The sequence below is a fragment of the Podarcis vaucheri genome, assembly GCF_965113315.1.
Source record: "Podarcis vaucheri genome assembly, chromosome: 10".
NCBI classification, from domain to species: domain Eukaryota; kingdom Metazoa; phylum Chordata; class Lepidosauria; order Squamata; family Lacertidae; genus Podarcis; species Podarcis vaucheri.
The window spans coordinates 32,070,692-32,096,460 of NC_138748.1; the positions used below are offsets into that span (position 1 = coordinate 32,070,692).

The window sequence follows — 25,769 nt, forward strand, 5'->3', positions numbered from 1 at the left end:
TTTCTGAAAATACTAGGTTTATTCACACCCCAGTGGTAAACAACCTTAATATGATGTCTCTAGTTTTTTTTTCTGTAGGTCACCATCACAAAATACAAAAACCTAGAGCATAAACAAGCAGACAGTTATGAACGTCCAATGTGGTCTTGATGGAAATTGACAGATTTGGTTGGTTCTTCAGGAAAGGAGGCAAAGATTGGTCTCCGTCAACAGTTCTGGTTATCTTCACAGCTGCAGTCTAATAGCTACATGACAACAGACTTCACAAGAACCAAACTATATATAGCAATGAATTAACTATTCATGCTTTAGGGATTTACTGCATTCTACATTTTGGCAGAAAAGTACTATTAAAATGCTAGGTACAAGGAACCTACATTTTAAACTGGTTCTGTCAGTTTGTTTTAACAAATTGTTTACTTAATTCTACCAAGATACAAAACATAAGGCTGTAAGTAACTAATAGTTGTGTTTAGGCTATTACAGTGCAGATAATCCTCAAGGCCACATACACAGTTTCACTGCTGCTTGCATTCTGCTGGGTTTTGATCCTTCTGTTGGAAGAAAAAACACACCAACATATCAGTGTGAAGACCACAGCTGTGCTACAGGACTTTGATAACTTTATTGGAGGGAAATGATTTACAAAGATCATATGCATCAATTACTGACCTTGGGGTCATAATCTGGATCATTTTCCTCATCCGCTTCTTCTTCCCCTTCCTGAAATATACAGGACATACATTGAATGCGCACTTGACGTCATAAAGAGCAAAGCTGAGAGTCTGACATTCCAGGATTCGTAAGCACCTTTGTGCTACGTTTTAACTACTGAAACCAGTTAAGCCACCATGAAACTCACCTCATCATCGGCCTCCTCACCCTCTTCGTCATACTGGGGGGAGAAGGAGGGAGACAAAAATTAAGATAAGAGGACAGTAATACTTTAAGGACATTACTCTGCAAATTAGAGTTTTTGAGTTGCAGTTATTTCCAGACATACAATGTTAATTTACATTGCACAGGAGCACTTTGCAAAGCATGGGAACTTTTAGCAAAAACCCAATTAATGCCACAATTCTATATACACTTAAACCTTAGCATGAAAACAAAATCTGCACTCTAAACCCAAATTGCTTTGACATCTAATTATTGCGCCTGCTTAGGGGGGAAACTCATTCTGATTGTATCCCAATTCGTACTTTACGTGTTCTAAAAACAAGCTCTTGCATGAAGAACATAAAGCACCCAGCCTGAAATTCAGCCCTATATGTAACCGTACAATCTAGCACCGTAACGTAACATGCACTTTCATCTATGTTTAATTCTATTATAATTAATGAAGTCTGTGTGGTATGTTATAGCTCCGTTTAAGCCCTGGGGTACAGCTACTGTTCCAAAGTAATTTTGGCACAGCTGAAAACAAGCACCACTTACATCATCATCATCATCCTCAATGGCTTCTCCTGTGAAATACAATACTGATCGTGGAACTATGCGCTCCCGTAGAAAGTGACCGATTTCAAAATCAGCTGCCAGAATTGCTTCAGCATCATCATCCTGCACAGGTAATAGGAATTCAAAGCTTTATGACTTTGCATTTAAGGGGGGAAATAATACCATTCTATGACACAAAATTTGTCTAAAGCCATATTCTCCCCAATTATTTATAACAGATTGCAAAATTAATTCATTATCTCCACAAAAATAAATAAATCTTTATTTGTGCCCCGACTGAGTGCTGAATTCTCAATTTCAGTCACCAAAAATAACACATTTAATTTGGGTTTGAAAACTTGAAATACTGCTTAAATCACTTCAAATTATCTTAAAGAAGCCTAAAATTTATCTCTTGCTACTGCTTTTATCTTAAATATTCTCCAAGTTATATTTATTAGGAAATTAAACCAGAGGGACTTACCAAGTCTCCACTTTCAGGAACTGCAAAGGAAAAGTAGTAAGATATAGGATTATACTTATATTTAAAAATCCACAATATTCAGATTTTACTATAATAAAAAAAAACATCAGAAACCATTTACCTTCAGGAGGACTGAAAAAATTGAAGAAAGAATCGTTGGAAACTGTTTTCGTCACTGTTCTAACTGTTCCACGCCCCTTGTGCTTCTGTTTCTTTTTGATAGTTTTCAAAGTAACATTTTTTCCCTTTTTCCAATCTATTTGGCACCTATGAGAAAATTAAATTAATAAATCAATGATATCCTTATATAAGCATTTCAGCTAGTTAAGTACTTGTTGGGTTGGAGTCCAATTCAATCCTATGAATAACAAGCCAGTGTCAGGCCTGTTCTCATGCTATTTTTCCCAGAGCCGTCTAGTATGAGGAAGAAAGTAACACCTGAATTAAATGAATCAATTACATTTTTCTTTCCCTCTTAACAGTATTAATATTTATTGAATTTATATACCGCCCTATACCTGCAGGTCTCAGGGCGGTTCACAGGGGGAGGGGTCATAAAACCGCAAAATACGTAGTTTGAAAATTAGTTCTCTCATCATACAGTATTTCAACACATATCCCACCTGCAATACATCTAAGCTGAAAGGCTGCAGGGTCTCTCTTGTTCCAGGACATTCAGTCCTCCAATAGGCTGTCCTTGCCCTTAAACCCCCTATTTGAATCTTCTCCATAAAGCCTCTCAAGTGTATTGCAGGCAGCACTGTAGTATCAAAGGTGTTACCATCACTTTGAAACTCTGCCACTAATTACTTCAAGTAATGCTGAACATGCTGGGGGTGGGTGGGGGGGAATTCCTCTGCTTATGCAGAGAAGGTCTGGATGTTTTAAAGTAACCATCTTGGAACATCCAGATGTCTTTAAGTAACTTCCTTTGAACATGTTGCAATACAAGTTACTTTTGTCTTTAGGCTGGCAAGACAAAGCTGGGTGGATTAGTATCTAGGCACTCGTGATGATCGTGCACAGGCAGGATAACAAGCACCATTCAACTACCAGAAACTAGGTTCATAACTCTGGTTCAAATACCAGGATCAGAAGAACCTGACTTCAAAGCAATGCACAAGGCCCTAAATCAAAAAGTGAGCAATCTCAAGCTAAACCCCCAGCAACCTTTCCAGCATGCATATTACACAAGGAATTCAGCATATAGGCAAGGCATTAATGTTCCTAGAGGTTAGGAGAGATAAAATTGCTAATTAAAATGTAATAGTGAATATTGCAATGCCTTAAATATGGGCTGGACTTTGGTCCTGAGTAAGAGCCAGGAAATATCTGTGAATTTAAATGGTTTGTATCAGGTTTAAATGTTTGTAATTTTCTGCACTGCGATTGCTGGGTGTAGAGCATGCACATATAATTTATATCTATCTTATCTCTCTCTCTTTAGAGTAAGGGGTATATCACTCACAAGTTAAAACATTTTGTGTCCATTAAAATATGATCTATTGTACTAAAGCAAATTTACATTGTGAAGTAAGCAGGCACACATTCATAAACACCCATACTGACTTCAACAGAGGCCCTGGTTTGGGTGCTCCCACCTTCAGGGGCAAGGTGGGTAACAACAAGTGAAAGTTCTTTTCAGGTGATAGAACATTGCCTATTAAAACTCTGTTTATTTGTCAGGCACCTACTTGCTAGCCTTTAGATTGACAGCTAAAAAAACTCTTCTTTTACTTGAGAACTTAATAGCAGCTGCCATTAGTGGAATTTATGTTACTCTTTGTTTTTCTTTGCCTCACTTTTTTAATTTACTGGATTGTCATAGTTTACTTGTATATATTCTTACAATATATTACAGATTTTGTCCTCATTTGCAGACATGCCGGTAAACCAAGCAGGTAAACTTTGGTTATAGCTCTTGATTTGCCTGGAGAGAGCTAAACTATGAATGTGAATTTGAACAGGATGCTAAGCAAAACCACAGCTTGGCTCAGCATAGTCGCTAAATGACTGGGCTGCTATCTCCTTTTGAGGAGCCTGCAAAGAGTTTGGCTTAGAATTACATGCAAACTGGGGAAGTCTCATGTTATGGAAGACTGTCAACCACTTATTTAAAGAGAACATCACACTTACCCTGTGCAACCCATAATTTCTGGTCCATCGAAGGAGAAAGGATCAGAATCATCAGGTTCTGACCTCATTCTGTATGTTTTTGTCACCACGTCATTTGTGAAATATTCATTGGGTTCAAAGTGGAACTCTAATGTGAAAGTCTTTTTAAAAAATATAGAAAGACTGTGTTAGAAAGAAGTGAGTAATGCATCATTAAGCACCGCAGGTCAGCTATCCAATATGTCAAAACAATGGAATTACTTTAGTACAATGAAGGAGCAAACAGTGCTGCTTAAGTTCTATTTCTTGCTCAAATGGATACATTGGATAGAGCAGCCTTCTACACCTTCAATGTCCTCCAGATGTTTTGGACACATCAGCTGAATGGCTCAGTTGGTCAGAGTGTGGTGCTGATAATGCCAAGGTTGCAGGTTCAGTCCCCGTAAGGGACGGCTGCATATTCCTGAACTACAGGGGGCTGGACTAGAGAATTTTCAGGGTTCCTTCCAACTCTATGATTCTGTGACTGTAACTTCCATCAGTCTCAGACAGCAGGGAGTTGGCTGGGTTAGGAGTTGGAGTCTAAAACATCAGGAGGGTATCAAGTGGGGAAAGCAGGTCTACACAATGTTTTGTTATACTTCAAAAGTATAACCAAACTGTTATACTTCAATTTTGCAAAACAAACACGTAAATGTAAATTTCATTTTCTGCATGGCATTCATTTGTGTTCCCCATTTTTTCAGGGAACTTACACTGGTGGGATCCCATTTTCAGTAAAGCTCTCATTTAGCAATGCCCAACTGGAAACACAGATCTTTATAAAGTTCTTAGGGAATCTTCACATATCCATATTCATAATATATCCTTTTCAAATGGAGCCAGTCCACACATTCAGCCGCAAATCAGAGATAAGTCTTTGCATGATTAAGTATCAAAATCCTACGTATGTAACTCAACCCTAATTTTAAGCTAACAAGTCATGTGGACCATAAAGTTTATGACTCCCTCCTACAAGCATAGAATAGATTGCAAAATTTTCAAGTGTTACAGTTGATTACTGTACGGTACTGAACAGAAGCAGAGTTTATGTATCTCAATATTCAATGTACTCTCATCAAGAACTTACCATAGGCTGCCCAGCCTCTGAAAACTTCACTTTAATATCTTTCAAGTGTTTCAGAATTGGTTCATCATGTTCCTACAAAAAACATGACAATTATCATGTAGCTACAAGAAGAAAAAGCAGTGTAACATATCAAAAGGAAGCAAATACAAATAATCTGGGGTGAGCATTTGATTCATAAATCCATATTTCAATCAAAGCTAGTTCTCCAGGTAGTGGCAACCATCGAACAAGTACTCTCATAAAACACAAGTTTCTGAGAAATGAAAAAGCATACCACATGCCCAGGGCTGTATGTACTTTGCAATTTGATTCAAATGTGGAATGTGATATTGAGTGAGGTATCCAGCTTTTCAAGAATCAGAGTGTTTGTTGTATGACATGTTACTTTCAAGCCCTTATGACAGCTTCTAATGTAGACTCATGTGAGAGCAATGACAGCTGAATAACATTCAATGTAGGTGGTAGAAAGTTCAGAAACTTAAGAGGAATTCACTGCCACAGCATGTAACCAGGACCACTAGTTTAAAAAGCTTTTAGATTAGCACTTGATGTCCATGAAATTAACTGGGTCATCCATGTTGAGGCAGTATGCCATCAAATATGAGATACTGGGGACCAACTTTAAATAGCTGCACCCATCACCCCCTAACTTGTGGGTTTCCTAAAAGGCACTGCTGAAACACTTAGGAACAAAATATTGGACGAGATTCCACTGTAGATCTAAGACAACTATGTCATGTTCTTATGGTGTAGAATTTTGAGTTCATAAAGACAAATGATCTATTCTTTCTGAATGTTTCTCAGAAAAAATGGATTACTGGATTACTAGAAACTAAAGCTGAATTCCAGAAAAAAACCAGGCTCCTTAAAGTCTGGAGCTAAATTCTACTCTAAGTGGACTCACTTAAATCAGTGAACCTGGGAAAGTCACGCCCATAATTTTCAGTGGGTCTACTCTAAGCAAGACAACACTGGATGCAACACTTAGCTTACCAGCAAAATTGCAAGAAATTAAAAGTCATTCTTTTACCTGAACCATATCACTGAGTAAGTCAACATTCTTGAACACAGTCAGCCAAAATTCAGGAATTCCTTTAGGGTCATCTTTTTCTTCATCTTTTTTCTCTTCTTCAAGCTTGGCTTTCTCTTTCATTTCCTCCTTGTTAAAATTAAGAAGTTACTCTTTCTAAAATTTGAGTGCTGCACACTAACCAAGAAATCTAGTGTTATACTAGTAACCACAACAAACAGGAAAACCTTCAGTCAAATACTATCAGATTAGTGGCTGTATATTTCAATATTTATGTAAGACAGGCATCTTACTATTTAAAGCTACACAGAACCTCTCAAGGCACACATAGGATATCAGAACATTTTAACTCTTTTAAATATGAGTTGTAAAATGTTTTATGCTGTTTTTATGCTGCATCTGTACAGGAAGATTTTTGGCTGTCTCGTTTAAATTACTTTTTTATATATTGGTTCAGTATGCATATAGTAAGCCTAATCATGGCTTAGTGTGAATGCACTCTCCACTGGTCCTTCTGCTACTGTACTGGTGTGAGGTAAACCATGGTACGATGTGCTGTCTGAACCGAGGCTCTTTGTTTGTCTCATCCCAGACAAACCATGAGTTATAAACCCCCAAACAAATTTTGGTTGCAAGTACATGTTTTCTCTGGAGGAGGCAAACCATGAATCCTGGTTCACATAGCACACTAAGTGTTTCAGACCTCTTGGCAGCAGGAGGACCAGGGAAGAGTGCAGCAGCTGCAATCTGCTCTTTGGAAATCCACATGTTTGCACTAAGCCATGTCTTATCTTAGAGCCACATGAGAACGGGGTCACTGTGTTTAATTGTTGTAAGACACACAGGAAATGTTTATTGGTGGGCTGCTATATCAATCCAATACAAAACAACATCAACCCGATCAAAATGTTTACTAGCCATCAAGGTTACTTATAAATTGAATGATTTGTCTGCATTTACTACTAGAATAAGTCTACAGTACTTCAAACTTGTAAAGCACGAATACACAATTAATCCCAGCCACAATCATATTTAAGTACTCACTGAAATTTCTTCTTCAACATCTGTTTTCCATTCACATTCTTCTTCAGTAGGTTCATAAACTGCATTGATGATTTCACTCCTCTGGAAGAGTAAATTGTTTGTTTACTCAGGTTACCAGAATTTAGTTTGACCCAATACCCAACAAAAGCAACAAACAAGTATTATTATTAATTTTTTTGCAAATAAAAGGTTACAGAATTACTGAAGCAGTGGGAATTTGGTCCCATTTGACTCTGCACAATTAAACTCTCATCCCTAGAGGTAAAAGTATAAAGAGTACCTTGTCAAACAAGGGCTGATAAAGAGCAGCATATTTCCTTTCCAATTCATGAACTTCTTCATAGAACTTTGCTTCTATCTGTGCACATTTAACTTGAAGATTCTTGAGTGCATTTACGCGTCTCTTAACTACTTTAGGCAAGCTGAGGGAGGAAAATAATACTGCATTGTTACATCAATGACAATCATGTGGATTCATTCTCCTAATAAAGTTTCCTTTAAACAAGTTGGATTATCCTGTTAACTTTTATTTCCAAGAGCAACAGCAGAGCAAAATTGTGATATTAACACAAGAGTGATTTTTATTTTTGAAGGTTTTATGGATATTAACATAAACAGTATCAATTCTGAATCACTTACATATAGAACAAGATAAACCCCATAATCGCCCCTCCCAGGAAATTCCTTAAGTGTTTCAGACCATATTTCTTTGTGGAAAATATTGTTCAATTTGAACACAATTCTTAATATCAATTATCAACTGAAATTTCAGAATTCAAGGTGTATATGTTTTAGAAACTAACTTTTTAAATAATTTAATTTAGCATCTGAAAAGACAGATTAAACAACTATCTGTGACTTCTTTGCAAGTAGTATATTAGGTGCACTCCATGCAGTTCAAAAGTTAAAGTGACATGACACTAACAGCTGAAAAGTTGAGTAAACACATTAAAAATGCTGTTCAGGTCAGCTGATTTTAGGATAAAGGATTCGACTGAGCGCTGAACATTGAGAGAATTTTGGAATTCTCTGGATTCTAAGAACCCATTGTTTTCTTTAATAATTCAGCACATACTGAAGTAAAGGTGAATTCAGACAACAAAGATCTATTACAGTATTCTGAGCTGGTAATTTTAATTTGTGACAAGGATAACAATTTAAGAGAGTCCAGCCTGGGCCACCTTTACCCAACTCATCATGCCCCCTAGCCTTACACTGTTTAAGCAACTTCAGGTGTGCTTTGCACATGTCAACTTTCCAAAGATCACCAGTCAAGACTTAAGCATGCCTCCGGCACTTCGTCATATACAAGCAGAAGACACGGGAGAAGTACAGCATGTTAAGTTCCTTAACTTCCCCAACACTGCTGTCTCACCAAGCGTGTCCAATAGCCAATTGCTTAAACCCTGCAGCACCAATGCTTAGGACAAAACTTGCCATTTCTTGAATAGATGAGACTTGTTTAAAAAGAACATCTATACATACATGCACACACACATATGCAACAATAGTGATAGAAGTTCCTGCACTGATATTTCATTCAAAATATTAACATTATACACCTACTTTTTTCTCAATCCAACCCCCCATTTTCACATTATAAGTTACCATATTTTTCGCCCTATAGGACGCACCGGCCCATAGGACGCACCTAGATTGGGGGGGGGGGGGAAATAAAGGGAAAAAAATTATTTCCCCCCCTCCAGGCGCGGGGCTGGGGAAGCTCGGGCTTTGGCAGCTTTGGCATCGCTCTGGGAGCTTGCGGGGCTGGAGGAGGGGAAAGCGGAGCTTCCCCCTCCGCCAGCCCCCAGAACGGGACCCAGAGCCATGTGGAAGCTGCGTGCAGCTTTGGCATCGCTCTGGGAGCTTGCGGGGCTGGAGGAGGGGAAAGCCCTCCGCCAGCCTTCTCCCGCTGTCCCCCGAGTTTGTGGGGCTGGTGACGGGGAGGAGCAGGCTTCTCCCCCCGCCAGCCTTCTAGCCAAGTCGGGGAACAGTGGGAAAGGCGCGCTGCGCCTCTCCCGCTGTCCCCCGAGTTTGTGGGGCTGGCGACGGGGAGGAGCAGGCTTCTCCCCCCCCCGCCAGCCTTCTAGCCAAGTCGGGGGACAGCGGGAAAGGCGCGCTGCGCCTCTCCCGCTGTCCCCCGAGTTTGCAGGGCTGCGGCGGGCTCTCCTGAAGCCTGGAGAGCAAGAGGGGTCGGTGCGCACCAACCCCTCTCGCTCTCCAGGCTTCAGCGAAAGCCTGCATTTGCCCCATAGGACGCACACACATTTCCCCTTCATTTTTGGAGGGGGAAAAGTGCGTCCTATAGGGCGAAAAATACAGTAGTCTTGGGTGGACTTAAGGACAGTTAGTAAGCAAAAGCTCCAAATTCAATGCTCTATCTAGTAATTTATTTATATAGAGTTTACTGTAGCCAGTTAGATAAAAACAATCTGTTACATGATCCCTTGGACTGATACACCAGCACACAACTGCTTTACATTACAAGCTATGTCAGTATTAGGTATGCTTTGTAATAAATAACATGATGACACCTTTCAGGTAGAATTTGTAAGCAAAACCTTATAAAGCTGCAAGCCAGTAAAATTCAAGGTTAATTTTATATTGTTGTATCTGTTCACACCAAGTTGATATATAGTATGAAAGCTGCATATTTCAATATTGAGGCCAAAACTACAGCTTCTTACAGAAACACATTCAGATGACTTCATTTCAGTAATGAATGTGAGTGGACATGTGCCTTCTTTCAGATTCAGGCCACTACCCACCTTCCTGGATCCCCAACACTGGGCATTCAGGAGAGGGCTCCGGTTCTTACTGAGACAAGGTGGTCAATGGGTGGAGAATTTTAGATAGGCAATTATTTGGCTCAGAAGTCTATGAAATTGAAATTCTAGTAATTATTTCTAAATTTGATCACCATATATAACCTAGCGTTTGAATATTGTCCTTGCTTTCAGTTATTCATATCCTATTTTTGGTAATGTGAAAATGTTCTGAAACACGACCAAAACCAGAAAAGAGAAAAAGATTGCAACACATAAAAAGCAATTTTACAAGCTGCAGAAGTGAGACCCAGGTTTACTGTGAAGGCTATTTAAAAAAGGGGTAAGCAATATTCTTCCAGAAACCTTGGGGGGGGGGGAAGAACCCCAAGTGAATGCTTCTTAAGTACAGCAACACTCCAAAAAAATACCACATGGTGATATACCCTGTTGCAATCAATGGGACACTCTACTGTGTCTTTTTTCAAAATTGGGTAACTTTGCTGCCTACTCTGTTTGGGCTAATGTGGCCTATACTGGTCAATCACAAAAGCAGGGGGAATTAGTAAACACACACAAAAAGGAGGAAATACAACAATTCCTCTTTACATAACAAGAAATCAGGTTCTTAATAACCACTCCATATTAAATCATACAAAAATAGGACTCTATTAATGGGCATTTTTTATCTAAATGTGTATGCGAAACTCTTTTTCCAGAAATCCAATACCAATCATTTTTGCTTCTGAGGCACTGTGGAGTAATTAAACTACTGAAGAGCCTTTTTTACAACAGGGATTCCAAAGCAGCAACTCACAGCTGGTCATAGGATGGGTTTAGGGAGGGGGAGCATCCAGATTTTGCTGGACTTTAACTTTCATCAGACATGATTTGCAGCCAAACAACACCTGGAGGTCACAATATTTGTTACCTTTAGTTTATGGTCAAGAGAAAAACATTTAAATATTTGTAAAGAGTATTGAAAGCAGAAGCTGTGTTTCCCCACAATTTTTTAATGAGATACCAGTTTTTGTTTGGCTTCAGTAAAATTTCTTTATGTTGGGTTGAAAAAACAGAGACCAACAAATAATGACAGAGAACTTCTTGTTCCTTTGCATTTTTGCACACCCACCAAGAGCCCCTGTTTGCATGAGTAAGCTGTTACAAATCAAAGGTAAGTGGCATTTGTCCTCTGCAGACTCTTTACAGACAGGTTTGCAGTGGGGGGAAATGTCCTGTCTCCAGACATGGTTTGAATCCAAACACTGCCTGTAAATGGACTAAATGGGGTTCACAGTGCCAATAAGCTAATAAACGCTGATAGCGAGCCCATTTTATGCTGTCACCTGATGGCTTAATGACAACAAGTGATTGACAGGTGGGCGCCTCAATAACTGAGTAGCAGTTGGGCCAGCCTAAGGGTAGTTAACACTGTGCCCTCAGATGCTTCGACTACAGCTATCACCAGTCCTAGCCAGTATGGTAAATGGTCAGGGATTATGGGGCACCAGCCAGTTATATCAGCTGGCCAGGGGACAGTGGCTGACTACTTACAATCAGGAAATGACATAGCTGAGCAATATTTCTTTAGCTTGATATGGGAGACTATATTTCAGTGCACTAGATCAAGCTAAAAATTGACAAAGGAGTAAAAGTTAAAGTAATAAATAAGGGCTCCCAATTCTCCATCTGTCAGTTTGTGTAACAGAGAGTAGCTTCTCTTGAATCAATTTAGGCAAGGAATACATTGCATATTCTATAGATAAGTAGTCAAAACCTGTCCTAGTTCATATTCAGAGGCAATATCAAGTATGAAATGCAAAAGACATCTACAAAACATTTTAAGATCAAGCAAACGTGCAAGCATTAGACAAAGCTCAAACACAGTACTCCTGTTAATTTATTTTGCTTCAAATGCTTTAGTTGACATGCTATATAAGCTTTAGGGATGAGCTACTGTACTTGAAGTGATGAAGAGCTGGCTTTTTGAAAACTCTCAAAAAGGTATAGTATCTCAGTGAAAGCACAGCATGAAACTCAGTAAGGACTTGCTGATCTTGGATCAAGGACCTTGCAGGTTACTTAAATATGCTACAAGAGAAAAGAAAGCAAGTTCATAGCAGATGTGAGATCAATTGTGGCCAGCGATTAGATGGTGTGGGGCCTTTTTAGTCAGAGCAGCAGCTCTAGGGTGCTTGACCTTCTCCTTGCTTGCCATTTCTGCTCCAAACTGATTGCCCAGTTGCTTCCTTCCTACAGAATTCCACTTCTACGCTTGCATAGAAGTAAAATGCTTATGTGGCACCTCAGGATGGGACACTTTTGGAACAGAAAAAGCCTGGAGGTAACAAACCAGACATGCCTCATTCTGTGGTCAAAATTGCAGCTTCCCATTACATTTTTTATTCAGAAAAACAGTTACCAGGGAATCATTATAGACATTTGCATGTAAAAAGGAAAAGGAAAAGAAAGGGGAGGGGAGAAAAAAATTTGCAGGTGCTTCTTGGGGACAACACTTGTACAGATGTCTTCCCAAAAAGTGAGAAACTTTCTTTATTGAAGCTCTATTCAAATGCATACCTGCTTTTTCCTTTTTCAAAAGTAATTCTCACATTTTGGATTTATCTAAAGGACATATCATTTGAAACTTGTTTCCTTCTTCCAATCTAAAAGCAGTATATTCTACCCAGCATCCATCAGTCCAATCTTGCAGATGATCTGAAGGTAGTGTCATTAATACTTTTCTGAAGTAGCCCACAAAATGATAGTGATGGAGATCACTGCCCTTACAGCGGTGAGGATTGTTACTACTTGTACTACCTACCTACCAAAAACCTGTGGCTCTCCATTGTGTGGAAAGCAGTGGACTTGGGGCCTATTACACTGGCACAACATTCACTTTTATACCTGAAGCCTGAAATAGTACATGAGTTGTGAATTTTCAGCAGTATGGTCAATCAGTTTCAATCTTCCATCCCCACTCTTACAAAATGCATACCAAGAAAATTTTATCATTTTATTACACTGACAAGGAGTCAGTGTAACCTGAGATAAATCAGAAGTTACTCAAGAGGGGCAGAATGTGCAATATGGAGAGCACACATATGCTCTGCAAATTTCAAAGGAAACAAACTCTGTATATGTCTCAAAAATGAAATACCTGTATAGACTGCTCAAACATACAACACCCACAAAACAGATATGTGGTTCAGCAACCACATTCTGATCTTCAATACTAAAAGTGAAATTGTTTCCATGCCCAACTGAGTTCAGTTATACTTATTCTCAAGCAGTGTGTGTGTGTGTGTGTGTGTGTGTGTGTGTGTGTGTGTGTGTGTGTAACTGCAGCCTTAATTAATTAAGTTTTCTGAAGCAGCAGTCACTATTACTCTCTCAAGCAGATTGTTATGTCCTGATTTTAGACTACCTTCCAACATCACTATTTCTAACCTGTAGGTCATACTTCTGTACTTAATATTGCAGAACAATGACCATTTAACATAATGCAAACAATTTTATCTATTAAAGAGGTAAGAACAAAGAGGAATTAATATATGTAACTGCAGAACACTCTACCTCTCTATATATCCTGTAGGTGTTCCAACCAGACCGTCAAGTCTTTCCTGAAGGGCTGCAAGAATTTGAGGATTCTGCATCATTTGTACAGTCAGCTGGCGTGCTTAACAAAACAAAAGAAGTTTTAAAAAACACTATTATACTCCCCCATTATGAAATTTTAGCCCAGTGCTTGCAATTCAGATTTTACCAAATGATAGAACATAAAATGTCAAGATTTTGCATTACTTATTGTCTAGAAGTCAAGCATCAAAAGAAACCTGCCTGAACAGATCTAATGTAATAGCAGAAGGATAACTATTTATAAATGTCTACCTCCCATGTTAAGTAACCAAGAGGTAGCACATATAATTAGGATACATAAGGTCTAACACACACCTCAAGAGTCGCAAAATTAAATGCTAAATATCCATGTTTATAAAGACAGCAATCCTATACACACTACTTGGGCAGCAATACTTGCCTCCAAGTAAGCATGTACAGGAAAAGCTAGATTATGAGATGGGAAACAAAAATCACACTAGCATTTAATACAAGGACAATTTTGCCTAAAGCATTTAAGGTAAGCATTGCACTAAACAATCAATTTGTTTTTCCTCTGAATGGCAAGATCTGCTGAAGGTGAATATTTAACCAGCAGGTATCAGACTGAGCCAAGAAAAGCACTTCTTCCATTATGCCTACAGAAGAAAACCTTTGCCTGGGCTCATTTTCCCCTTACCTTTACTGTTAGCATCCTCTCCAGTTTCTTCCTCTTCTACCTCTTCAACATCTTCCATATCTTGCTGGTCCAGCTCAGCCTGTTCTTTGCTATTAAATTCCAAGTCAAAACAGGAATTTAATTCTCTTTAACCCAAAAAATTTAGTATGAAAGTACATCTAGCAAGTTACCAATTCAGATTTAATCTAGCATATTAAAGTTCAGAAAATGCCCAGAAGCTAGTGTCTTTCAAACCATTTCTCTAATGCACATTCCATATGTTATCTCTAAGTTGGCAGGGACTTGAGCTTTTTAAGGCTCTCATTGCAAAAGCACATGCAACATGCAAAAAGCCAGTATAATCAGAGACAAACACTGTTCTAATTAAGGTGTATATTCATGATCCATAAGAGGCACTGTGCATGACAGATATAGCCAATGATTTCCTCTCATCTGCAATATCCTAACTTTCCCTCCAGTTTGATTTAAAAAGCAATTATCACTGGAGGAAGAGGAGAGATGCACACTTACTCCAGCTACACAGAGAACCTTTGGATAGTTTGCAATTGCACGTATGTTATTGGAAGGTGTTAGGTGCAGTGCAAAGCACCAGAGATCCATCACAAGTAGAAGGAAGGATATAACTTGTCAAACCCTTTGGCATCAGGAGATTGAGCATAACTATACTCTGTAATGGTCACATCCTGATAATAAGCCAGACTAATACTTCTGGACTGAGCGCCACAGCACAGCTTAACTGGTGGGCAACAGAACAAAGGTTTGATAAGACCCTCCAAGAGTGATAAATGATTATTAGAATCAGACTTCTACAAGCTGACTGTTTGATTTTTTAACTTTATTGAGGGAGGGGATGAAGTAAAATTTGTATTCACAACTTGCAACCCATGTTCTACATAGACATACTGAAAATTAATTGATGTTCTACCTTCCTTGCATAAATGTTTCTACTTGCATCTTTCCCCAACTCTGCACTACCTTGCCTTTAGCATCAAAAGCAACTGTAACTGACATTTTCAGGAGGAGGTAAGACAACACTGTCTTTCTGATTTAACATTATTATCCTAACTGAAGAGAAAACACCCTGTCCTCACTGTGACAGGACTGAAGGCATGCAATGTTCTCTAGTTTGCACCTGATATGTACGTCTATTGGGTAAACCACAAGCCTGCTTGCAAATAGCTACATAAGAAATGACCAGTACACACCTCTTTCTGAGTCCATGTATGTGGTTTATAATTATTGCCAACCCTTTAAGGGACCAGGATCCATACGTACAATTAAATTGCTAATACTCAATCGAACCTGCTGAATATGTCCCTAAGTCCCAAGTAAAGTTTACTATGAATACAGTATACACTTTGCATAAATGTGCAATAGCATTTGATATGGGAAAAGCACCAAGAGAGCCCTTACATGCAGGCCTGATACACACACAAAATTGAGTGGGAAGAACAGGTTATATCATGTGCGTGGTCAAAATAAGCGGTATTTGCTCCTCCCAACATAAACACTGCTGGGCTTTGGCTAACTATATGAACTAAGTCTAGGATTAAAAAGTATTGCCTATAAATTTACAAATTTATATTAACAGCTGGAAGACCTAGAACATTGTTTGCTACTAACTATATATGCCCTTGTAAGAAAGAACACAATTGCAGATTTCACACAATAGAACCTTTTAAAGATAGAACGACACATTAGCCAAAATTTAGCATGCTTACTTGTCAATGTCTGCCATTTTCCCAGACCTCAGAAAACCCCTAGAAAAGAACAGAAAACATTATTTTACATTAAATTGCAGCTTAAACAATAAAATAAACAGAACAATAAAATAATAAAACAGGATAGGACCCTTTTATAATGCCTTTGGGAAACATATTCAGCCTGAAGTTTTGTCATACTGTCAATCATTTCGTATTCTAACATTACAACTAACGTCGGAGACTGCTTGAAAAAAGCTAATGATTGTATGACATTACTACTGAGTGCAATGTGTCTAAACTTTGTACTCCCACCCCAAAATCATATACAAAAGGTTTTAGCATTGCTAGGTTTGTGCACATTCTGAATTACAGGACTATTTGTCAGTCGAGAGACAGTACAATTTAAGGCAAATTCTTCCACTGCAGCCATCAGATGGGAGACCACTTAAAAGGCTTCTGCATGGAAGACTTAACATAGTGGTCTCACCAGGGCTGATCACTCAACCAGCCACCATTTATTTTAATGTCTCCAATTTCCAGCCGTTTTTGGCTATGTGAGGCATGTCCCATTTCAATTCCTTCTCTGATGTCCATTTCCTTCTTTTCACAAACCCCTCTCACCCATATCACCTATTTGGTCACATCCTTTCATACTCATATGAAATAATCCTGTACCTAGTGTCACAGGCCTAAGATTCAGCAGATGAAGATACAAGATTTGAAGGCTTCTGCATGATACAAAACCTTTTATATGGCAGTATTTCATGTTATCTGGAAGTACAACTTTAAATACTATGTGTAAATACTATTTTAATTTCATAATCTTAGGGTGTTCCTTCTCACATCTCATGATATATACATTTTGGGGATAAACTGCAGCATTGTGCATTATCAGCATGAGAAAAACTATGGTGACTCTAAGAAATTCAGGTGTGAACCGCATGGATGTAACTGCAGGATCCCTGTGACTATCCTGGCAAAAGAAAAATGTATTGTTAAGGAAGTGGCTGTCAGCAATTTCCATCTACAACTTGATAAAATGCTTTCTTACAGCATTAGTGTGGAAACATTCTGGGTCCGTGGACCAAAATAAGTGGTGTCAAAAATTATGTCAGGTGATTTGAAGTTTGGTGCTTTGAGGTCCTGAAGTTGGACTTCAAAGCACCTTGCAGACAAGGAAAAGTTCCAATCTCCCAGCACATTGCCGACTTCAGGACTCCAATGCTCAGCATAACCTTTTTTCCCCTTAATGAATGGTGACATGGACCATTCATAATGTAGGGATATTCTTCACAACTGTAAGGAGGGCAATGGGGTGGAGTAAGCTACAACACTTAACTAACGTTGTTCACTGCTCCTGCTCAAGCTGCACAGAAAAAGCATTTTGGTTCCTGAAATTTATTCCAACTGTGCAGATAAATTAGAATTGATAGAATTCTACAGGATGTGGCAGAAGTGTGTTAAAACAGTCCAGATCCAATGAACTCTAGGCATGGACTTCCAGATGGTGAAGATGTCAGCCAGCCCAGGCATCTTCATGTGGTTGCAAGTGGCCGATGGCCATTTGCAAAATGAGCTTGGTGAATTTCGAACACTGCTCTTCACTGAGCAGATGCTCTGCAAGCCAAGCCATAAGATGCATCTTAAATTGGAGTAACAAAGGCCATGGGAAGAACTTCAACCGAGCCTCCTGGAGCACAGGAGTAACTGTTCTTATGGTTGGAGTGCAAATATAGAAGCAACAGTGGCATGGCATAGGATTTATCAAGAGTGCCTGAGTCTTCACTACATGATCAATGATTGCATCCCAGAGATGAACTGCAACCAGCAACTTCCATTTTCTTTTAAAAATATGTAAGGATAAGAGTGAATAAGAGATGGGAAAGAGTAGATTCATGAAGTATGTGCAACCAAGCATTGCATCCTGGGGGTTAAAAGAATGTGGAAATTATTGAATGTTCTCATTTTTTCTTAACAAACTTATGTATCCGCAAGTATGTGACCTTACCACAATTTCAACAGTGGTATTCAATAAATGATTCTGCCCCGCATCAAAAAACCTAATACCCACGAATCTTCCAGAACTACTGTTTCTCCATCATTCATTCCTTCTGCACTGCAGAGCAAGTCATTTAATCTCTCATTGGAATTCTCTATCAGAATTTTCTATCAAGTATTTTCACCCCAGCACTAGGACAGAAGCAGCAGTGATATTCAAGAGACCTTCAACTGAGATTCCAGAACAGTTTTCTGCCTTGCCAGAGTTGCTGGCACAAAGTAGCAAGACATGCTGACAATGCCAGGGCTCACTCTGAAGCCTTGCTTGGTAGTGTCATCAGGCTTTACCAATGATGATTAGAACAGCTGCTTATAAAGACCAAACCCAAAGTTCAATCTCTCATTTCTTAAGCACAGTTAAATACACTTAAGTTAAACTTGGAGGACAACTAAAATATTGATATGAGGAATTAAGTTACAAAAGCACTTCTATATTAATGGAATAAGTGAAAAAAGATGTAATACAACAGAAGCAGGTTCTCAGCCAAATGAACAGCCCGTTTCATCCTGAAACATCAGAATATGAACACTTGCTAACAAAATGTTGGGTTAGGCATGAGCCCTGTCACTTCCTGCATATTTCATGCATGCAGGATGTCCATTTAAAATAAATAAATAAATAAATAAATAAATAAAGACCATGGCATATACATAAGCTTTTAAAAGTGCAAAACCATGGCTAGATTTTTCTTGGGGGTAAAATCAATCTGCTCAAGACTCAAGTCTGCAAAGACTTGGGGTAAAGAAAGACATAACATTGATTTTCCCCTCCCTTGAAATTTTCCTCACAGCCTTCAACTGGACTGTACGTTTCCTCTTTGAACTCTTGGGTGGATGGGGAGTAAATTTCAAGTTTGTGACAGTAGCTGTCTTACTTAGTGAAAACATTGTAGTTGGATGGCCTTCTATAAAACTATTCCTGGTACAAGTTTATTCTTTAGAAAGCAATCTGCAGAAGTTAATGTATTTCAAACAAAAGTCAAACAATAACATTCATACTTTGTCATTGCTCTGTTAGCTTCAACCTGCTAGAAAAGGATAATTAACATAAGCATGGTACCTTCTCTTTAGCTTTGAAGCAAATCTTATCTGAGATGTTCTTGGGCAGAGAGGGAGAAAAAGTATTGTTATATACCTTATGGTTTGAAGTCTAAAGGCAGCTTAAGAAATGAAAATGAAGCTGAATGCAAGACAGCATATTTGGCTAAACACAAAGGATTGCCAGATCCAAAGTTGCTTCAAATGCCAATTCTATCTACTCTTTTCATATGAATTTCTCTTTTTAAAGTAAACACGTACATATTTGACAGGGCAATTTGCTAAGATGGTATGTCAACAGAAATGTACTAAGGAACAGATCTAAACATTAAATGGTATAGAAATATTAGTTTCTGAAACTATAGGGGTGGGGGGATAAAATGTATTTCCTAAAAGAGACTTTAAAATATTTGGAATAATTTTTTTGAAATATTTTATGTACATGTTAAGATGGTCTCCTTCTACAGTCCCCTACTATCCTCCCATCAGCTCTTGAGGGTCACCCAACATCCAGAGCAGGTTTTGGGGAGACATTGGGTCTGCAGGGGACCAAAAGGACGGGTAAGTCCCACCTGAATGAGCAGAAGTCAATTTACAAGCATTTCAGTGAATGCCCCATAGAATACACAGCTCATATTCTACACTACCTAAAATCCAAAACTTGTAGAGTGGTACCTTGGGTTACGAACTTAATTCATTTCAGAAGTCCATTCTTAACCCAAGGCGCACATTCCCTGCATAGGCCCCAGAAGCGGATTATATTCGTATTCAGGGGCAAAGTTCGCAACCCAGAACACCTACTTCTGAGTTTGCGGAGTTCGTAACCCAAAGCATTCGTAAGCAGGACAGTTCATAACCCAAGGTACCACTGTATTTCAAATCACTTGCACCAGGAAATCAAAATGACCATAACTTTGTTTTTTCACCTAGGTGAATGAAATCTGTAGAATAGCTGCTCAAAAGGAGATTAACCCTGCCAAATGTAAGACTAGTAGCTCTAGGGGTTTTGTGCTACCCATCTATGAAGTTTGCTTTTTTGAAAAAAAATTAAAATGCTGATGTATGCGCTATTATACTATATGTGTGCTCCTTGTGCACCGACTGCACACAATGTACTTACAAGACTTACCAACACAAAAGCACAAATAAAGAGACACAGAAAACAGAACACCGATGTAAATAAAATGCAAACCTAACCTTAAAAAACTAGGGTCGAAATGGGAGGGGCGTGTGACACTGCTTAAGTAACTAAGACAAAGACAAATATGTTTATGTTATTGTGTAGGTATGGGACTGGGATTGATCAAGAAACAATGGAAAACGAATAAGCCGAAGGACAGGTAGAGTACTGTGCAGGAAAAAGAACATAAATGCCACCAAACTACTTCTAAGAGTCAGAACTCCTAAGTGACAATGGTGGATGAGATTCTGACCCTTAATGAACAATGTCCTGCTCCACTTCCACTCCTACCTCATCTGAATGTTCTCCTTAAATGATGTTGCAATAATTGCACAACTTTGGAGACAGTCTATCTGGAGTTTTGAGAGACTGTTTTAAGCTCCAGATCAGCACATATCACTACAAATCAATTTGGGTCTACCTGACATGTTCTATAGCTGCCTTGACCCTATCCAGATTCAGCACAAATCAGTCTGATTCAGTGTGGGATTCAAACAAGTCTGTTGTTCAATCCTAGCTGGGAAAGTTACAAGTTGCAGTCCATATATCTGACAACTACTATGTTTGCTACCCCTGTTAAGAACTACAGTCATACCTCGGGTTGCAGACACTTCAGGTAGAGGTTTTTTTTGGGGGGGTACGCACGTGCCAAAACCTGGAAGTACCAGAACGGGTTACATCCAGGTTGCGGCGGTCGCACATGCGCAGACTGCTGCCAATCATTCAGAAGTAACAAAGTATATTCCGGAACAATACACTAATAATAATAATAAATTTTATTTATATCCCGCCCTCCCCAGCCAAAGCCGGGCTCAGGGCGGCTAACAACAATCAAATAATCAGTCAAATAATCACACAATCTAAAAATATTTCATTATAAAATTAATTAAATCAAATAGAACCCTCTCAGATCCATTCAATCAACATGCACTAGGTTAAATGTTCCAACAGGCATTTCAATGTAAAGGGGGATAGCCTCTAGAAGTGGACAAAGGCAAAGGACAACCTGAGGAGAGGTATGGAACTAATTCCTCCACCTCAAACTTTCACACATTATATTCCCTTCCTGGTATTCAAGGGAACTGAAAGACAAAGGCATCTAAGTGCCCCCTCCTTACTTGTTTTCTGAGATTTCCCCCAAACGTTTTGGTTACAGCTCACACCATCCTTACAAAATAAAAAGAGAATTCCTGCCAATATAAGCAATAGAGAAGGATTTAGTTGTAAGGGAAATAATTTTATACTTAATTGAACTATGAAAACAAAATCGTATCAGGGGACCTTACTGGTTAATAGAACAAGCTGTGACATTGTACTGTGCTACAAGTATGTTAAAAAGACTAGCAGAAATACATACACTAGTCATCGAAGTGTAAAAAGTGCTGTTTTCAGGATAGTAAAAAGAGACCTGGAGTTACTTTGTCAACAAAAAAGAACTGCTAAAGAGCAAATAAAAGAGTTCGGACATAGAAGAGTCATATGAACTAAAGGCAGAAAGAACAGCATCATAGCAGGTGTGGCTGTATTTTGGTCTCAATGTTTGGCCAGTTCTCTCTGTCAACATTATGCATAGTTTGCTGCTAGTCTACCTAGTGTCACCTTCTTTCAACAATTTTTACCCATATTAAGAAGTTTTATAGTAGATAGGGATGCACTAGAGCCAGTGCGGTGTGGTGGTTAAGAGCGGTAGACTCAAAATCTGGTGAACTGGGTTCGTGTCAACGCTCCTCCACATGCAGCTTCTGGGTGACCTTGGGCTAGTCATACTTCTCTGAAGTCTCTCAGCCCCACTCACCTCACAGAGTGTTTGTTGTGGGGGAGGAAGGGAAAGGAGAATATTAGCCACTTTGAGGCTCCTTTGGGTAGTGATAAAGCGGGATATCAAATCCAAACTCCTCCTCCTCTTCTTTTCTCTACTGGGCTGGATAAGATTATTACATCCCTGTACTATAATTCCAAAATGCAGTCTAACTTCCACGTATTGACCCTGATACACAAGTTTCATTAAGCATCACTTTTGTTGATGCTATGAGTCTGGTGAAGTCACTGTACTAAGGTAAAATAGGATTGTCATTCATTTAAAGGTACATGCATGGTGCCATTTGCAACCTTCCAAGACAATGTTAAGATAGAAACCTCAAAGCAGACCACAAGCACATTCCGGGGTCCCCCCCCCATGCACAAGTGCCCTGCATCCTCATGGCACACATGCACGGGAACACAGAAAATGGAGGTCTGTGCAGAACTCCAATAATCCTGTTCAGCTCCCCTCACCCATAGGTTAAGGAATGCAAACAGCTGAACAAGATAAAAATCATACAGGGCCTTTGCACCTAGACACACAGCATCTGTGCATACACTGTCACAGGGGAAGGGAAACAGGGATCTTCCACGCCATATTATTATACCTCTTACTCAGTGGCGTAGCATGGGTTGTTAGCACGTAAAAGGCAAGTAATTTGCTCCCCCTCTGCCCTAGGGGCAGAGAGCTGCGAGTGCCCCCCCAGATGTTGCGCCCGGTGCAGCCGGCCCCCCTGCACCGCCCACACTACACCACTGCTCTTACTTATGGGAACAGCACTTACATAGGACTATCAATCTCAAACAAATTTCAACTCACATAGCATTGTTGAAATACACATTTCACCATCTTGAGGGGCCTAAGAAATACCCAATGTAACCACCATCACTTTAAACATAATCCCTTTACCTAGTCCTGAAGAGCAACTCTCCTCCATCTTAAGTGTGAATGTTTTTTATTTACTTTATTAAATCATACTTTATTAAATCCTGAAGCACAGGAACAAGTGAAGGGTCACTTTTGCAATTCTTATTTGAACTACACAGTGGTACGTAATATCAATTGTATATCCCTTTCAAATTCGTGCCTTATGAGATATGCAAGCCAAGCATGGTTAATCCTAAACACACCTATGTGGAATTAAGCCACAATGCATTCACTAACAGCACAATCCTATATATGCCTACTCAGAAGTAAGTCCCACCAAGTTCACCAGGGCTTGCTCCTAATTAACGGCTAAAAGAATTCCAGCTTTAGACCTCTATTAAAACATACACAATGGGAATCTGTTAAACTGATTAAACTGAGACTTTGTTATTCTGAATGTTTTATCACTGCCTGCTATGAATATCTAAATAACACGGGGAACAAAGTGCTTTACAATTCTGCAAATCCACCCTCAAATACCTTAAAATTCCCAACTTACAGAAGAGTAACTGAAGCAGAGACTGGTGACTTGCTTGAAGTTACCAACAAATCTATAGCATGTTTTTACACTGCCTATACTGCTGTAGCAAATATACTAAGGCGACAAAAATTGTCATTAGAGTCCATACACAAAATTTAATATTAGATCAGACACACAACATGGAGCCTAGAAGGGTCACTTTTGATCTTTAAAATCCCTGTTTGTGAAAAACTCAACATCTATTGTTCAATGAGATCTTCAAGGTAAATATGAACCTTGAAACCCACTGTTTGGAATCCAAGCCAATTTTAAAGCCTGCTTTGCTTGGTATTTACAATTGAAGAAAAGCCACCAACTCCAGCTGAGTGTCAGGCCTTCTCAGCACTTATCTGACCATCTACAGGCTGTTGCTGGATGTTAAACAAAGACTACAGAAAACAGCCATGTCTTGAAGGTCTTCGTTCCACAACAAGCTTTTCCACTTAGCTAGCCTATCATTACAGAGACAAATCCGTCTTTGGCTGCCTTTTCAGACCCACTTTTAACCTAACCCACAACACGGACCCTTCTTTTTATATTTTACATGGCACGTCTCTCCGCACCCGTAATCCACCGCTTCAAGAGGAGACCCACCTTGGATCAGACGCAACCCACGTGCGATGATCCATCTGCCAGTTGAAAACCAAGGCGGCAGTGGGCAGTACCTTCAAGACCGTAAGCCTCCCTGCCTCCGCCCAGCGTCATTCCGCGTGCCCTCTCGCCTTCAGTGCAACCCACCCAGGCGACTGTAAACTAACCAAATAAAAAGAAAACCTCGGGTTTTGTGGCACCTTTAAAAAAAACACCTAATAAAGGACGTTTGGAATAATTTAAAGGCAGCACAACTACCCCCCGAGCCAGAAACGGCCGATTATTTGTTACACTTAGTTGACACCTCAACAAGAGCAAAACGCCCATTTTTATTCACACACACTCACCCTGCAGCCTTTCAAGAGCGACAAGAAGGGCACACAAAATGCGGGAAACCGAGGCCAGCGGTTGTTTACTACCTGGCGAACCCAGCCCGGCCAGGCTCCGCCGGGGGGGAGCCTTTCCTCGAGCAGCACCCAGCCCTCCCGGAGCTGCTCTGGCCGGTCTCGCCTCTCCTCCGAACCAGTGGCGTAGCGTGGGGGGTGCAGGGGGGCCGGCCGCACCGGGCGCAACATCTGGGGTTAGGGTTAGGGGGCGCAAATCTACTGGTTAGGGGGCGCAAATTACTTGCCTTGCCCCGGGTGCTGACAACCCACGCTACGCCACTGCTCCGAACAGAAGGAGGAAACGTGGAGGGACTCTCAACCTTCCCGCCACAAGCGCGCCCCCCCTCCAAGCCCTGCCCCCCCTTCCCCATCGGGCCCTCCGCTTCCCTCCCACTCCTCCGCCCTCCCAACCCGCCACAGTCGCCGCGAGGCTTATTTACGTTCCGGCACCACGGCTCCTTTCTCCTCAACATGCCCGAGGCGGGCGGGCGGGCGGGAGGGGAGGCGGAGGCCGCCCAGCCAGAGCCCCGTCTCGTCCCCACGTGCTCGCCTGTGGCTCAGCCGGCCGGACTAGGCCAAGCCGGGGCGGCCCGCTTGACCGCAGCCTCGCCCCGAGGGAGAAGCGAAGGCGGGAGGGCGCACGTACTGCCGCCCCATCGAGAACGGCCACGGTGGGGGAACGTACCCCGCCTGCGGAGGGGCCGCCAGAGAAGGGGGCCGCCTCTGCTCCCTCCCTATTTTCTCCCCCTCCCTCCCTCCGCCTCAGAGCAGAGCGCGAGATCCCCCCCCCCTGCCAGGGCAGAGACTCCCCCTCCCTCCCTTCCCCCCGCCACCAACCGCCTCCTATTGTAACAGGCGGCCCCCACCCTCCGAGCCCACGCGCCCCGCTTGCCTACCTGCGCGAGGCCGGGTCTCGCAGTGACTCAGGAGCGAGGGAGAAGCGCCGCGCGGCTGGCGGTAAAAAGACCCGAGCTCCCGCCGCTCGCGCTCATATAGAATTAACGTCACCACGTAACATCCCCCCTCCTCCTCCTCCTCTCTGTCCTTCCCCCTCCCCTTCCTCTTCCCGCGCGCCCCTGTCTCCAGGCAACCCCGTGCGTGCGCGCGCGCGCCTTGGAACGGCGAGCCTTGCTTGCCTAGTGACAAGCAACGGGCTCTTCTTTCCTCTCGCCTCTTTCTCTCTCTCTCTCTCGCCCGCCAATCAGCCCGCCAACTAAAGTCCCAGCCAACCACCTCAGCCCGGGCGCGAGCCAGGCCTTGGGCA

At 40.8% G+C, this 25,769-nt stretch overlaps 1 protein-coding gene across 3 annotated transcripts; it reads right to left on the reverse strand.

Annotated features, from left to right (window-relative positions):
- NAP1L1 (nucleosome assembly protein 1 like 1) lies at positions 1-25,537 on the reverse strand. 3 transcript variants are annotated; one of them, XM_082241130.1, is made up of 15 exons: positions 25,402-25,537; positions 16,023-16,061; positions 14,302-14,390; positions 13,581-13,635; positions 7,520-7,661; positions 7,240-7,320; positions 6,196-6,324; positions 5,166-5,237; positions 4,058-4,197; positions 2,043-2,188; positions 1,922-1,941; positions 1,438-1,560; positions 863-895; positions 673-723; positions 1-554 (listed from the first exon to the last, which is right to left on the reverse strand). In XM_082241130.1, the coding sequence occupies exons 2-15, from the start codon at positions 16,037-16,039 to the stop codon at positions 519-521; spliced, it is 1,134 nt and encodes a 377-aa protein (XP_082097256.1). In that variant the 5' UTR covers positions 16,040-16,061; positions 25,402-25,537; the 3' UTR covers positions 1-518. The 3 variants fall into 3 exon arrangements, with proteins under 3 accessions (XP_082097256.1, XP_082097255.1, XP_082097254.1); XM_082241129.1 differs by having other exon boundaries at positions 6,196-6,321; positions 13,581-13,683; positions 25,402-25,535; XM_082241128.1 differs by having other exon boundaries at positions 13,581-13,683; positions 25,402-25,535.
- Positions 25,538-25,769: the final 232 nt, after the last annotated feature.